General features: G+C 49.7%; 7 protein-coding genes across 7 annotated transcripts; 3 read left to right on the plus strand and 4 right to left on the minus strand.

Moving 5' to 3' along the window:
• Nucleotides 1–221: 221 nt before the first annotated feature.
• On the minus strand, nucleotides 222–3,487 carry M438DRAFT_364451 (beta-galactosidase B; the record flags this gene model as incomplete). Its single annotated transcript, XM_029907722.1, has 5 exons — nucleotides 222–2,168; nucleotides 2,264–3,055; nucleotides 3,111–3,140; nucleotides 3,188–3,255; nucleotides 3,314–3,487. The coding sequence occupies 5 exons, from the start codon at nucleotides 3,485–3,487 to the stop codon at nucleotides 266–268; spliced, it is 2,967 nt and encodes a 988-aa protein (XP_029761530.1). The 3' UTR covers nucleotides 222–265.
• Nucleotides 3,488–4,155: 668 nt separating this feature from the next.
• On the plus strand, nucleotides 4,156–4,619 carry M438DRAFT_344686 (uncharacterized protein). Its single transcript, XM_029905280.1, has one exon. The coding sequence runs from the start codon at nucleotides 4,169–4,171 to the stop codon at nucleotides 4,421–4,423; it is 255 nt and encodes an 84-aa protein (XP_029761531.1). The 5' UTR covers nucleotides 4,156–4,168; the 3' UTR covers nucleotides 4,424–4,619.
• M438DRAFT_316812 (uncharacterized protein) lies at nucleotides 4,600–6,391 on the minus strand. Its single transcript, XM_029902716.1, has 4 exons — nucleotides 6,134–6,391; nucleotides 5,090–6,081; nucleotides 4,846–5,034; nucleotides 4,600–4,790 (listed from the first exon to the last, which is right to left on the minus strand). Exons 1-4 carry the CDS (start codon nucleotides 6,336–6,338, stop codon nucleotides 4,725–4,727), a joined length of 1,452 nt encoding a protein of 483 aa, XP_029761532.1. The 5' UTR covers nucleotides 6,339–6,391; the 3' UTR covers nucleotides 4,600–4,724.
• A 681-nt stretch (nucleotides 6,392–7,072) lies between these two features.
• On the minus strand, nucleotides 7,073–7,384 carry M438DRAFT_316815 (uncharacterized protein; the record flags this gene model as incomplete). The annotated part of the gene is made up of 1 exon (XM_029902717.1): nucleotides 7,073–7,384. The coding sequence occupies one exon, from the start codon at nucleotides 7,382–7,384 to the stop codon at nucleotides 7,073–7,075; it is 312 nt and encodes a 103-aa protein (XP_029761533.1).
• Nucleotides 7,385–7,504: 120 nt separating this feature from the next.
• On the plus strand, nucleotides 7,505–10,130 carry M438DRAFT_344689 (P-loop containing nucleoside triphosphate hydrolase protein). The gene has a single exon (XM_029905281.1). It carries the CDS (start codon nucleotides 7,731–7,733, stop codon nucleotides 9,945–9,947), a length of 2,217 nt encoding a protein of 738 aa, XP_029761534.1. The 5' UTR covers nucleotides 7,505–7,730; the 3' UTR covers nucleotides 9,948–10,130.
• A 377-nt stretch (nucleotides 10,131–10,507) lies between these two features.
• Nucleotides 10,508–12,107, plus strand: M438DRAFT_316818 (Arabinanase/levansucrase/invertase; the record flags this gene model as incomplete). Its single annotated transcript, XM_029902718.1, has 2 exons — nucleotides 10,508–10,984; nucleotides 11,043–12,107. 2 exons carry the CDS (start codon nucleotides 10,508–10,510, stop codon nucleotides 12,105–12,107), a joined length of 1,542 nt encoding a protein of 513 aa, XP_029761535.1.
• A 502-nt stretch (nucleotides 12,108–12,609) lies between these two features.
• On the minus strand, nucleotides 12,610–13,904 carry M438DRAFT_294823 (Cloroperoxidase; the record flags this gene model as incomplete). The annotated part of the gene is made up of 2 exons (XM_029901858.1): nucleotides 12,610–13,351; nucleotides 13,405–13,904. The coding sequence occupies 2 exons, from the start codon at nucleotides 13,902–13,904 to the stop codon at nucleotides 12,610–12,612; spliced, it is 1,242 nt and encodes a 413-aa protein (XP_029761536.1).
• Nucleotides 13,905–14,381: the final 477 nt, after the last annotated feature.

A 14,381-nucleotide genomic window follows, 5' to 3' on the forward strand; every position in this document is an offset into this window, starting at 1 on the left:
TACAGATGTTGCAGAAGGATTGATCGACTCGGACTCGTGGTAGCTGCGATTGCCGGGCGGTGGTTCACGGCGAAGCATCGGAGGAAACACGACCACTTCAACGATATCTGCCATTTGAACAAAGCTTCACAATTGTTCACAAGATCGATGAAAGAATCACGAAATCAAATCGAGAAATCAAACGACGGCAAATTCAGACAATATGATTTATTCAGAAAAATATCGGCTCTCCCATTACTTTTCGTAAGCCAAGCACTCAACGAGGCTAGTAGTATTGCAGTCTCTCGTTCGTCCATCCAGGTCTAAGGTAGGTTGAATCAAACCCAACATCGAAGCCCGAAGAGTGTACACCGAGGACACTGACGTCGACAGAAACGCTTGCCTCAACGTTGTCCTGAGACCAAATCGACAGACCAATAGTGTTGTTGCCATGATAGTTCAAGATACCAGGGAAGACAGGGAACTCAACCTGATTACCAATGTATGGAACAAACTTGCCAAATTGGTAACCGTTGACATAGAGTTGAGCTCTGAGCTTCTTACTCTTGGTCGCGTGAAGGTTGAAAGCCAATGAGACATCATGACCCTCAGGCAAGTCAAGAGCAAGTGTGGTGCGGTAGAAGTTGGCACCTGCAGTGCTGAGGCCAGTAGAAGGTGAGCCAGAAGCCCACTTGCTGTCGTCGAAGCCGGGCAAGTGCCAGCCGAGACGCTCAGCGTGAAGACCACCTTCGTTGTAAGGACCACGAACGGGGTCGATGTTGGCACCACCACCGGCCTTACCAGCGACCTTCCACGAAGAGAACTTCGCACCGTCGGTCAAGGTGGCGTTGAGGATACCGCGAGGATTGATGGCACCAGTAGTCTGGTCCTTGCCCATGTGGTCTTGAATGACGAGAAGAACGTTTTCTCCAGCTTTGACCGCATCACCAAACTTGAGAGTCTGGTTGGTCTGGGAGAGCTTGATGTCACCGAATGTTGATCCGATAAACTTGCCGTTCAACCAAGCAGACCAACCACTACCAGTACCACCAATGACATTGATGAAAGCACCACTGCTGGTACCATTAAAGCGTCCACGCCAGAGGAGGTTACCGCCGTGGAAACCGTACTCATCGGCATAAAGAATGTGGTCGGTGGCAGGCTTATTCCAGTGAGGTGTGGTAGTGTGGTTGGCATTGACCCACTTTGAGTCGTCGTAACTGGCCTCACGCTCAGGAAGACCATCAGCAATCTTCCATTGCGACAACTTAGGAAGTGCGGCACTTAGCGACTGAACAGTAACTTTGTCGTGAGAAAGCTCTCCCTTCAAACTGCCGTAGCCTGAGGCCTTGACAGAGACGCTTTCGCCGTTGAAAGTGACCTTCTTGACACCTGCAGCAAAGACTTCAAGAGGAGTAGTTCCGTTGTAATCACCGACTAGGGCGAGAGTGTCTCTCTCTACAGCTGCTGTACGGACAAGGTATGGGCCAGTGACCAATGCAGTCTTGTCAAGAGGAACATGAGGGTCGTTGGTCAAGGTAGGGTGCCAAAGCTTGTAAGCATAGGATCTGTCCACAATGACGGCAGTGACACCGTTACCATACTGGGAGACGCTCATACCAGAACCCTGAGCGAAGCTGGTAATGACGCCATCTTTGGTTTGGTAGAAGCCAACACTGGAGCAGCCATTGCATTGCTTGACGTTACCGTTTTGAGCACCCTTAAGGTAGAATTCTCCGCTCTCGCCAGTAGGAACCCAGAAGACGATGATGGGCTTGCCATTTTGGATTGAGACAGCCAGAACTTCAGCGGTAGAGTAGATGATCTTCTGATCTCCAGCGTTGTAGTCGGAAACGAGGATCTTGGACTCTCTTCCGTTGATACGGATATCAGCGGCATGCTGAGGCACCTGGAAGTGTCCAAGAGAGGTGGTCATGTTCTGCTTGAAGGAGAGAGAAGTCTGCAAACTGGTGTTGGCGTGTCTGACAACGTAGAACTGAGCATTGTTCTCGACGTTGTACAGGACCTGGGTGAACACGTTGGAGCTCGTAGTGAGGTTTGTGCCGTTGATACCTCTCTCGATCAGAGGAAGGTCCTTAGCAGAGCGAATGAAGTATCCAAGCAGTTTTGTCTCGGAGTACTTGTCGCCAATCAGGCGGTCCTCTTGAATAGGAGCAGAATAGTCGTAACTAGTTCCAACCAAAGGGAAGGCTAATTGACCAAAGTTGGTGCAACGAGGGTGTCAGTACTGACGACAAAAAGTAGATAGATCATGGAAACTCACCCTCCGTACAGCATGTACATGTTATGAGCAGTGACCTTTTGAGCAATGTTGTTTCTGTAGAACACGTTCACCCAGTCAGGCCCAGTGTTGTTTCTGCATCCACCCGCGGGGCCATCCCACGGGTTGTAGCTTCCACCTTGGAACTCAGCGAAGAAAGAAGGATCTCCAGGAGCAGTCTCCTGGAAGTGAGTATAGTAGTCGAGAACTGTGAAGTCAGGGGCAGGAGAGTTGGTAGAACTACACTCTTGAAGGTTGCAACTCCAGCAAGAAGGGTAGTTATCCACTGCATAAAGCCAAGTGTCACCACCAACGTCATTGATATCGTAGTCCATGCTCCAAGACTTGCTACCAAGGTTGGGGTTGTTGTGTACGGTAGGCATGTTGATACCAGTGTCGTTTGCAACAGTCTCGAGAAGCTCCATGTAGTGAATGGCAGTCTCGTTGGGGGTTCTCTGAGCGGTGTTGGTCCATTGGTAACCATACTCATTCTCAACCTGGTAGAAAATCACATTGCCGCCATTGACAATAGAGTGCTCAGCAATGATACCGTTGACGGTCTCAATGTAGGGCTTCCAGGCTTCAGTATATCTCGTGTCGTTGTTGCGAAGAGATCCGTAGGCACCAGTTGTGACCCAGCCTGGGAAACCACCGCCAGTACTTTCTGCGTTAATATAGGGTCCAGGGCGGTAGAATATGTATAGACCCAGGGATTTGCATGTCTCGAACAAGCTGGTGATGTTGTGAGCTCCAGATTCGAAGTCTACAATACCGTCACGAGGAGCGTGGTATCCCCTGTAATCAATGAGTTGCCGATTCTGAGAGTAGTCTGCTTCCGTATTCTGCTTACCAATGAGAGTAAAAAGAGACTGCGTTGAATCTATGCATGTCAGTCGGTGCGTTGTAAGCTTTGTTGACTCCACTTACCCAGCAGCCTTCACCTTGTGTAGGACATCAACCCACAGTTCGGGGACTGGGATTCTCCAGTAGTGCATCTATCGAAAGTGCTTAGTATATTCAGACCGCTGATGCGGAGTAAACTCTATCACATACCTCTCCGGACCAAATAAACAAACGTTCGCCATTGACCTTGAAGCTGTAGTGGTCCCACTCGACCAAGTCTGTGAGACCGTTGCTTCGAAGCGGCCATTGAACTTCCTGTGCGCTGGAGAGAGCGGCAAGACTCAATGGTAACGAGAGCGTTAAGCTCTTGAAGAGTCCTTTCATGATGTCTGAAGATCAAAAGGCCTCGCAACAAGAGATGTTCAGAACCAAGTCGAAATGTCAGGACATGGCTGGGATTTATCACAATGCTGTCTGCTCCATAAGCCAAGCCATGCCGCCATAGATGTCATGCTCGCCTAACTGAATGCAGCATCATATCTCGTGTGAATAGAGTCTTAGCACGGAAGAATGACACTTTACCCACATCATTCATGCGAACCTGCACGACAGACGAGACGGAAAAATAGGTGCACGGTGGATGTGTAAAGTGGCGGGAAGGCAAGGAAATGAGGGGAAATGCAGATCCATGGTATAGAGACATGGGATCAATCTACCGAGCACCCTTAAGTATGCAGAGTTCTCACGTGGAAGACGGCATGATGGCCATCGAGATCGTCCGACACCAGCGATCGGGCGCAAATTGTGTCTGACCAAACACGACTGAGGTCTATAGAATCTTTCGAGAACGAAAATGAGAGTTAGGGCTTGGTAAAAAGGTGGAAAGGTCGGAGCGAGGAGGTGGGATGAGTGTGGGGGTTTCTGCAATCGAATGTGGAGTCTCGTACCGAGGTTGGCTCGTGCATGAACATCGCCTGTTTTTGCACCACCAGAGGACTTCTTCTCTGATGCTCTCATAGAAGGACCTCATCTCAATATTCATTCCATTATATGCATAAGCATAAGATGAGCCTTGGAGTATTCAAAGCCGCGTGGACTACGCGACAGCTCTCCGGAGCGTGGTGCCTTGGGCTCGCTTCAACCTCGAGACACTCCATGCTCACAAGTCCGAAAAGGGAGAGCGACCACAATCTCTCGAAAAACACAATCCTCGATTGTAGAAAGTTCTTCCGGCGACTCGACACTCTTCAGAAAAGCCTCACATTTTCCAGCGAGCGAACAGAAAAATCACACGGATACTGGGAGCAAGTGATCGTATAGTTACGGCACGGCCGAGTCGAGCGTCGCGAGACTCAGCAGGCTTTGATGCTCTCTGCTGACGGTCGGCAGTCACGTTGCCTGGCACGTGTTGGTGTTGGGTAGCATACTAGGTTGTGATGGAAGCGATTTAAATGAGAAATGTACCATCAGTGGTGAGAGCGACTGGATGTGTATTCGTGAGAGTGAATTTGTTACAAAGTGTATATCGTTACTTAAGTGTAGGCTTCTAAGAGTTAATGATTGTTTCGTTAGTGTGAATTAGAGGATCCAGGATCGTTGAGTAATTGGCTTGACGATCCAATTAAGCCCAGTATTCATGGATCTCATGCTTGCGCTTGTACATGAGGAACCAACATGCAAGAGGGAACTGTATTACATGTCAGTGAACTGCGCAATTCCGAATTTGTGAGAGATAATCTTACCACAGCCGAATTGACAGCTGCCCAAGCGAACAAGATGCCAAAGTTGAGTCCAATACGAGAATGCAAACCGAAAAGAATTTGCCTGCTTCCCTCGACGACGTTGTGTAATGGCCATGCATAACCCCATCGGAAGAATGCGGGCTCAATGTCGATATCATAGAACGAAGTGGTGACGTTAGTGATGACCCACTGCTCTCTGTTAATATCACGAACGAGTACGAAGTGGCAGCAGGTGAGAACTTACGAAGATGAGCCATAGACCTGTCCATGGTTGTCCAACTACCATGGCCACGTTCTCACTAGCAAGACCGAGAGCGCACATGCCGACAAAGTTCAGCATCCAGTATACCGGGAAAGTTCCGTGTCCGTAAGCATCCGGATTGCCGTACTCAATCTCTGTGACTTGAGTTGTCGATGTGATCGGGTTGCCTCCGGAGAAGTTGATTTGAAATGCCAGTGAAACCAAGGAGTAGGCCAATGAGAGGAAAAGGTAGGCAAGCACAGTGCCACCCCAACGAATAGCAATGAACTCGACGAATCTGAGAGGCGGGTGTCCCTTTGGCATGAGGAACTTGAACCAGATAGGCAAATAGAAAGCGAAGGAGAAGAAACTCAGAATGATGAGGTAAATCAGACCAATCGTCGTAGCCGGAATTGCAGTATAAGGGTAGAAAGGCCTGAGATCGTACTCGGAGAACCCAATTGCTGGAGAGACAGCCTGAGGTACGTTGGCAATGTTGCGTGCGAGGGTCTGATCAGTGGTGGCATTCTGGAGAACCATCCTAGCCCATTGCTGGCCAACCATAGAAGTTGCTTCGGTCTGGAACTGCGAGATCAAGGGCAGCATGAAGTCATACCACGAGGTGTCGTCGCGTGCGGATTGATAGATAAGTTGACATGCACCCATAGGATCGTAACTTGTGTTGCCATTCTGGACCGCGTTGTAAAGTTGTTGGGTTGCGTTAGGCATGATGATGATAGCAGCCCAGGCATCCCAGTCGTATACTGCTTGTCGTACAGCAAGCGGATCATAGTTGAAAGCAGATCCAGGTAGAGGACCCCATCCAAGAGTGGGTGTGCCTGATGCGACTTGAGTGCGAGCAAGTCCTTGTACGATAGGTCCCACAATTGGCTCGATACCAGACGTGTTGTATGGAGCAGTCTGGCCATCGAAGTCTACAACATAGACAACTAATGCAGACAAGTTCGCCTCTACGTGGAATAATGATGCCCAGTCTGAAAAAAGGTCAGCTTTTGGGATATTTGGTGCTCAGGGGCTACGACTTACAAAGAGACAGCACCGCCATAATTGCAGCCATCAGTGTAACAGTAGTCAAACACCACTTCTTCACAATCTCTTTCTTCACATCCTTGAGTTCTGGTGAAAAGATTCCGACCGGCTTAGGTTTTTCCTCTTCACCCTTCTCCTCTGAGTCGCCATCTTGCTGCGAGTTGTCACTCGGTCTTTCTCGTGAGTTTTCCTTGGAAGACATAGTATAATCCTAGAGGCTCCAAATCACGTCCAATTCTTACAGACAAACCGGCGAGGACCAATATTTATTGACATTCCTTAGTCTGATTTGAGAACGATTTGAGTAATGTTTCTCGTCCGTGCCGCGTTATGACGTCGATGTGAGCGTCACTTTGCAAAACGCCCTCCACGATTCGGATCGAGTTACCCGGCTTATTCAGATCAGATCTGTTGACCAAAAAACTGCCGATTAGCAGGCCGGTACTTGTATGGTTAATGTGAATTGAAGTGCAATATAGCAATACTCCCTATGCCAGCTACATATTCTTTGAAGACCTGCTGAAGCATTTCCACCATTTGGTTATCGCAAAACCACCTTCGTTCCTATTGAGATCGCATCGAGCAGATATCTTCAGAATTCTCCATCATGTAATCGCTGAAGATGATATGCACTGTCTCACGTTTGGGCCACACTGTACATGAGATGCCGATCAGAAAGCAGCGCAATCTCGCATTTACTTCTTGGTATCTCCATGAGACTCATGGACAACCTCAGCTGTCGTTGAGCCGTTGAGCCAGAGATCCTACTGAGACGCCCTTATAGATCTCCATTATCGTCTCCATTATCGTTCAAAGACATGGCAGAAGCTTGACAGCTTCTGATAGACGGATATCATGGGCAGTTGGTTGATAAGTTTGCACATTCTTGTAACGTTTGCGGTGATAATGTGATGCCGTTGTCAAGAAACGAAGAGGTCAAAGCTTGGTCAGAGGCGTTGATTTGTTTGAGTTGAAGACATAGCCTGTTGCCGAAGGATGAAAGCCAGAGGAGGGTACAAGTGGTAGAGAAAATGGTGGTTTATGGTAAGAAGTTGAGAAGAAGACTGGATGGCAAGTTGCAGGATTGTATGATTGTGGTTGGGAGGCCGGAGACATCTGTGGAGGCATAGCTTCGATCTGACTCTGAGGTTTCGAGACGTCATGCGATACACTTCGAGTCTGTTGGAAATTTGGCCGCGACGGAGCTTGCGAAGGCGGATACTGGTCAAAGTCAGCTATTGGACTCATGCTATCGTTGTCGCTTGCTTGCCTTTGGCCTGGATGGTTGAAGAGCTGGAAACATGGTTCACAGATGGAAGTGATGTGAGTATGGACAGGGAAATTAGGTATGCGCGACGGAGGAGTTGTTCACTGTGGCTATCTTGTCCTTAAGCTCGAGTTGACACTTGATAGAGGGCTATGACCGAGAGCCGACAAGGTGCGGAGTCGAGGAAGGCACGGGAGCGAAGGTTAAAAACAGGAAGGCGCATGCGAGTCCTCGGAGCAACAGCGACGTCAGGGATCGGCTTTTGACTGGCTTGGCGACGGAATTTCTGGACGGCGGCGCAGCTGACAACTTCGAGGACAATTCATCATGTTCAGAGCGCAACTGCGCCGTCGACCACCTGGCCCCCTATTCAATGCCTGTCGCAAATCACTGGTATCCAGCTATGCCAGCGTGAAGCCCGTTGTCCGCCTGCAAAAGGCGACAATCTACAAAGACAATCCGGACCAAAAAGATGCGACGCCCATCTTCCGCGACCTAAATTTCACCCTGCCAACGGCAGGCGAGTGCTGGGCTGTCGTCAGTTCCTCCTCGTCTGCCCGTACTGGTTTCCTACAAGTCTTGAATGGCAGGTATCTCTGCACGCCGCCCGACGCTCGCTCATATCCCTACTTGATCTGGCGCAAATCATTACCGGAACACGCCATCAGCTATGTTGGCTTCGATGCAGAGAGAGACGGCCTAGGCGGGACTGCTGTCAAAGGCGCTTATCTGAGCTCACGCTACGAATCACACCGTGAAGTCACGGATTGGTCTCTACTGAATTATCTCGAGGGAAATACCGAGCTGAATGCTTTGGAGAAGGAGGATTCCGTGGACACGCAGTTGTTGGCAAAGGTCATTGCGGATCTGAATTTGCAGCCGCTTCTACAACTACCTGTCAGCAACCTCAGCAATGGCCAGACTCGTAGGGCTCGCATCGCGAAAGCATTGCTGGCCAAGCCCGAACTCCTCTTGCTCGATGGTCCGTTCATGGGCCTGGATCCCAGAACTCAACTCTCAATCTCCTCGTTCCTCCAGGATTTGGCCCAGAATAACAATCCACGCGTCATTCTCTCTCTTCGCCCTGAAGACGAGATACCTGACTGGATCACTCATGTACTGTTTATAAGTCCGGGGAACAAGGTTTTGCTACATGGCGACAGGGAAAAAGTCTTCCTGTCTATTCCTCAGACTGGTGTCAAGGCAGGAGAGGCTCGTCTTACCTGGCAGGCTTTTCGCTCGAATCTAAAGCCTCGTCTACGTGGCATCAGAGCTAAGCCAAGCGAGCGTAATTTGTCTCGTGATGCATTCCACTTCACACATTCTCCACTTCCGGTTGGCGAACCTTTAGTCGAGATGCAGGGCGTCAAAGTATCTTACAGTGCAAACGACAAGCCAACGAGACGGACAGTCTTGGGCGATTGGTCCGAGTCCGTTGACGGTACCCAAAAAGAAGGTCTATGGTGGAACATTCGTCGTGGTGAGCGCTGGGGTGTCTTTGGTCCAAATGGTTCGGGCAAGACCACTCTTCTGTCACTCATCACCTCAGACCATCCTCAAACCTACGGTCTCCCTATCAAGCTTTTCGGCCGCTCTCGCATTCCTTCTCCAGGCGAGCTCGGAATCAGCATCTTCGAGCTTCAATCTCGCATAGGACACAGCTCCCCTGAAGTCCACACATATTTCCCCAAACATCTGTCGGTTCGTCGCGTGCTAGAGAGTGCGTGGGCCGATACACCCCTTTCAAAGCCGCGATTGACGCATCAACACGATTGCCGAGTTGACGCCTTCCTGCGTTGGTTCGCTCCAGAACTATCACCGACTGGTATCAGCGAGCTCCAAACAATCTCAAATAGCTGCATGCGTGGCAACTGGCGTCGCAGCGGCGACATGAGGGCCAGACTAGAGGGCTTGCTCGTCCGCAACAACGACCTCGACTGGGCAGACAGTACGACTTTCAGAGACCTGTCCTTCAGCTCGCAACGCTTGATTTTGTTCCTTCGAGCAATAGTCTCCAATCCAGACCTCATCATCTTGGATGAAGCTTTGAGTGGTATGGACAAGCATGTCCGCGATAAGTGTTTGCTTTTCCTATCTCATGGTGAGAAGATACAATTCAAGGGCAAGAGTCGGGCAAATTCCGCAGGCACCAGGTTTGTCAAGAGCTTGCAAACAGACAATGACATGGTCAACTTTGGTGGTTTGGAGGACAGACAGGCATTGTTGACGATCAGCCATAGCAAGGAAGATATTCCCGGCTGCATCAGGCAGTGGATCTGCCTCCCAGAACCTGGCGAAGGCAAGCCAGCCAGAGTTGGTGAATTACCAGGACCGCTAGAATTCAATGTCAATGGTTGGGAACACATCTGGAACCTGCCACTCCCTGAGCCGCCTGCTAAGAGAGGGCAGTACAAGAGGGTGCCAGGAGTTCACAGAAGCTCGTCCGATTCAAGGTCAAGGAGCAGGGCAGAGGGAGAAGAACAAGAACAAGAACAAGGGGAGGAAGAAGTAGAAGGAGCTGTTCATGATCATAGACCTCAATAGAGATGTACATTACCTGTAGCATGTAGAAAGACCCATCACGACTTGCATCATGGTCACAGTTGCGGGGTGAGCATCGCTCGTTCTGGCTCTCGGGCGAGCACGGGTAAGCCGCTTCTTTTGACCTCAACTCAACTTTCCTTAAACAAAGTCATGCAGCCACCACTAATATAAGTCGTTTCAGGCTCGTTTCGACCCTCAGAGGTGTTCGTATTATCCATCAATCGTAGACCCCCATTTCCATCTAGCCGCTGGTGGACAAAGTTTGGACCACAAAAGGTAGGGGACAAACCTACTATTCAGGGACGACTTCTCGTTTCATTGATCAACATGATCGAGTATATACTTTTGTTGGCTTTAGCCGCACCCGAAGGGTATTGACACCTGCACTTCAGTATTGCGAGATGCTGCAACCCCTCTCGAGGCCTGTAAGCGATGTGACGCTAGACTTGGTTTAGCAGTCATGACATTTCTTCGTCTGTACCTATAAAGGCCATGTCTCCACGAGCTAAATCTAGGATTTCTTCGAGCAGAAACTTCAATCTTCCTGGACCGGATCCAAGATGAGGTACTCATCTGTCCTCGCGGCTTTGTCCGCTGTTGGTAGTGCTCTCGCACAACAGACATATACCAACCCTGTTCTTTGGTATGATCTTGCAGACATTGATGTTTTCCGCAAGGGCAACCAATATTACTATTCAGCTTCAACCATGTCGTTCTCACCTGGAGCTCCCATTCTCAGATCTGGTGATCTTGTGAATTGGGAGTTTATCGGACACTCTGTCCCGAGACTTGACTTCAAGGACACTGCCTATGATTTGGCCGATGGCAAGCAAGCCTATGTCCGTGGTATTTGGGCTTCCTCCATGCAGTACCGCGAGTATGATAACACTTTCTACTGGATTGGCTGTGTCGACTTCAAGACTACCTATATCTACAAGGCCAGTGATCCTGCTGGTACTTGGAGCAAGGTTGGCGAGATCGGTACTTGCTACTATGACTGCGGCATGCTGTTTGACGGTCAGAACATCTATGTTGCTGTATGTTGATCATCCCTCTCTTTTCCCAAACATCCAAAGACTGACTTTACTTCTACAGTACGGCAACACCAAGATTAGTGTAGCTCAACTCAACAACGACTTTACTCAAAAGTCCACCACCCAGGTCTACTCTTCCAGCATCACGATCGAAGGCTCCCACATGAAGAAAATCAACAACCGCTACTACATCTTCGTCACCCAACCCGCCTCCAACGAATACGTCCTAAAATCTAACTCCGGCCCCCTCGGCCCTTACGAGTTCAAGATCTTCACAAAGGCTCCGGCCAGTGGAATCCAAGGCTCTGGAAACCCGCATCAAGGCTCCGTCGTCGATACACCTGATGGAGATTGGTACTATTTGTCATTCATCGATGCGTATCCGGGAGGCCGCAGCCCTGCCCTTGCGCCCTTCGTCTTCGACTCTCAAGGCTGGCCATCCCTGAAAGCAACAAATGGTTTCGCAATAGCAAACCCCTACCCCGTAACCCCCGTACCTGTAAAATCCACCACGGGCACCGATACTTTTTCTTCTGGCAAACTAGGCCCGCAATGGGAATGGAACCACAACCCGGACACGTCAAAATTCTCCTTCGCCGCTGGAGGTGGATTGGTGTTGAAAACAGCTTCCGTGACCAAAGATCTCTATCATGCCAAAAACACACTCACGCACCGTATCTTGGGCCCAGACAGTACAGCGACCATCCAACTAGATATCTCACAAATGACATCCACCGACCAAGCAGGCCTATCCCTCTTCCGCGACAATTCCGCCTACATCGGCATACGCAATGGCGTTGTAATCCTCCAACGCGACCTAACCCTCGGCGCAAACTGGAACACCCTCTCTACCGGCCGTCTCGAAACCTCCGCCTCCTTGCCCGCGAAAACGACAAATGTGTGGTTACGTCTACACGCTGATATCAAGCCCGCTGGAACCCATCAGGGTGTTTTCAGCTACAGCACTGATGGGAAAAGTTTTAAGCAGTTGGGTACGCCGTATACGATGAATACGACTTATTACTTTTTTATCGGGTATAGGTTTGGTATTTTCAATTTCGCTGAGCAAGGGTTGGGTGGGAGTGTGGTGGTTAAGTCTTTTGATTTGGCTTTGGGTGCGAAGTGAGAGAGAGAGGAGGATGATGTGGAGGAGATAGTGTTTTGTTTGATCGCACGTCAAAGGTGATGCTTTGTGTGTTTGTAGACAAGGAGGATGGTGAGGGGTCTATCGTACGTAGTCATGCAAATGTGGATTTGTTTAATGAAGCTGTCGATCCAAATGCAATGCGAGTTGAAAGGAATGTGCATGATTACCATACTTCTCATCTTTATCTTATTTTCAGGTGCATTTGGCCATTCACTCACAAAGCAGGAATCTGGAGGGAAGGTGCGAGGCAGACTGGGTTTATGTTGCTTATCGACGGCGAGACTTGGCGAGCGAATGTGTTGTGCTTGCTCGACTGCGCCATGCGGATCTACTGTACATTAACAGACACCAGCATGTTACTTCAGAAAGCACAGCGAATGGAAAATCATAACGATCATGTCAAGAGGTTGCATTCATATCTTCTTTGACTAAGTAAAATATATATCGTACATTCATAAAACAATCATCCACCAGGGACAATCTAGTAGGTGCCATCAGACTTCAGCTTGGTGTAACCAGGGTACTGATTGAATTGGTCCTGGTTGATCTTGGTAAGCTCAGGGCACCCAAGCTTCTGAGTGGCGTTGCCAAAGGCAGAGCTGACTTTGTTGACTGCGGAGGCGAGATCGGTAACCAGGCCAGAGAGCAAGTCGGGAAGTTCTTGTACAGCAAGCTGCAGGCCGTAACACATGAGGTTGTTGCCTTGAGTGAGAGTGGCAGCATTGAAAACACCGTCAGTCAGGATCTCAGGATCAATACCAACAAAGCTGTTGGGAGTGCCAGTGTTACCACCAATGCTTCCGAACTCGAGGTGCTGGAGGAGCTGAGCATCGGTGTCGATCTGGAGAGCGAGAACATCGTAGGGGTCGAGAGCGTTACGGGTGTACCAGTTCTCGGGAATTCGCTCGTTGCCAGGGGTGTATTTGAAGTTGCCGTCGTCACCAGTAATGGCGTAGAAGGACTTGAGAACCTCGCCGTTAAGCTTGCCCGAAGGATACTCGGCAGACTTGTTGCCCATGAAACGGTAGATAAAGCTCCACGCTGCAGGTTGAGCAATAACACCAGAGAAGGGTGCGTTGAAGAAGTAAGGGTTGGTCTCAATGTTCTGCTTGAATCTGGCGGCTCTACGGTCGGTCAAGAGCTGAAGATCGTAGTTGTCGGCTGCCTTGCCAGCGTCGTAAAGAGCCTGGAAGTTCTCCATTTTCAGGAGGTAGTCCTGACCACTGGAAAACATGTTAGTGTTGAACATCGGTCCAGAGTTTTGCAATAGACTTACTCAATATATAGATCACCTCTGGTTGGTGACGCATCGCCCTCATACTTGTTGTGAGAGCCACTGATACCCTGAGGCTGTCCAAGAAGGTTGATCGAAGGAACGTTTGGTGTTGGGCCTCCAATGCTCCACGAAACAAGGTTGCCGTCGATCGCGGCTCCGTAGACGGCAAGAATGAGAGCGAGATCAGCACCCATGCCGAAGACCTTGGTCGTGGCAGCGATGAACTGGTCGATTGTGCCAACACCGTTGTGTGGGAGGTAGTTGTGGTTGGCCAATGCATTCAGTCCTGGGCAAGGACCGCGTTGATCTCCGTTGCCAGGAGCAGTGAAAGCGTGAGAACCAGAGACATCGATCTTCTGAGCCACTGGGTCGAAGAGGACCCTCTTCTTTAGCGAAGAAGCCTTCTTCTGTGATTCCAGTTCGGCAAGGATGTTGGGGTAGGCGGCAGTGAGGCCTGCATAGGCAACAGCCAGAATAGATGTGATTTGTAGTGTCTTCATGATGGTGATGAGTAAGGATGAATGTCTTGGAATACGTATGAGTAAGGAGATCCGATCTTGTTTATATATCTTCCTCCCAGAGACAAGCACCGAGGCATCTTGTCGAATTCAAAAGACAGACGACATGGCTTGCGGCCGAAACACACTTGACAATTGGGTACAGATGTCGCAGAGTGTGGTAACCAACCATAGAGTGCAACAGTCGAGTCCGGACTTCCCAGACGAATGCGGAGAAACACGACGAAAAGGGTGTTGACCATGGATGATCCCCCAGATCGTCCCTCGGCACGCTGTCGCACCTGTTGATGAACAGGGACGAAGTCTTTGGATTGCAAACTGCGGATATCTGATTGGTCAAAGGCCAGAAAATCTTAAGAAAGCGCCCAACTATAACATGAAAAGAACCAACCACGAGTTCGAGGGTCTGACGGACAGGCGGGGATCATGTGTGTCTCGCACCTGCCATGTTGGTAAAGC

The sequence above is a fragment of the Aureobasidium pullulans genome (assembly GCF_000721785.1).
Source record: "Aureobasidium pullulans EXF-150 unplaced genomic scaffold scaffold_7, whole genome shotgun sequence".
In the NCBI taxonomy this organism is placed as follows: domain Eukaryota; kingdom Fungi; phylum Ascomycota; class Dothideomycetes; order Dothideales; family Saccotheciaceae; genus Aureobasidium; species Aureobasidium pullulans.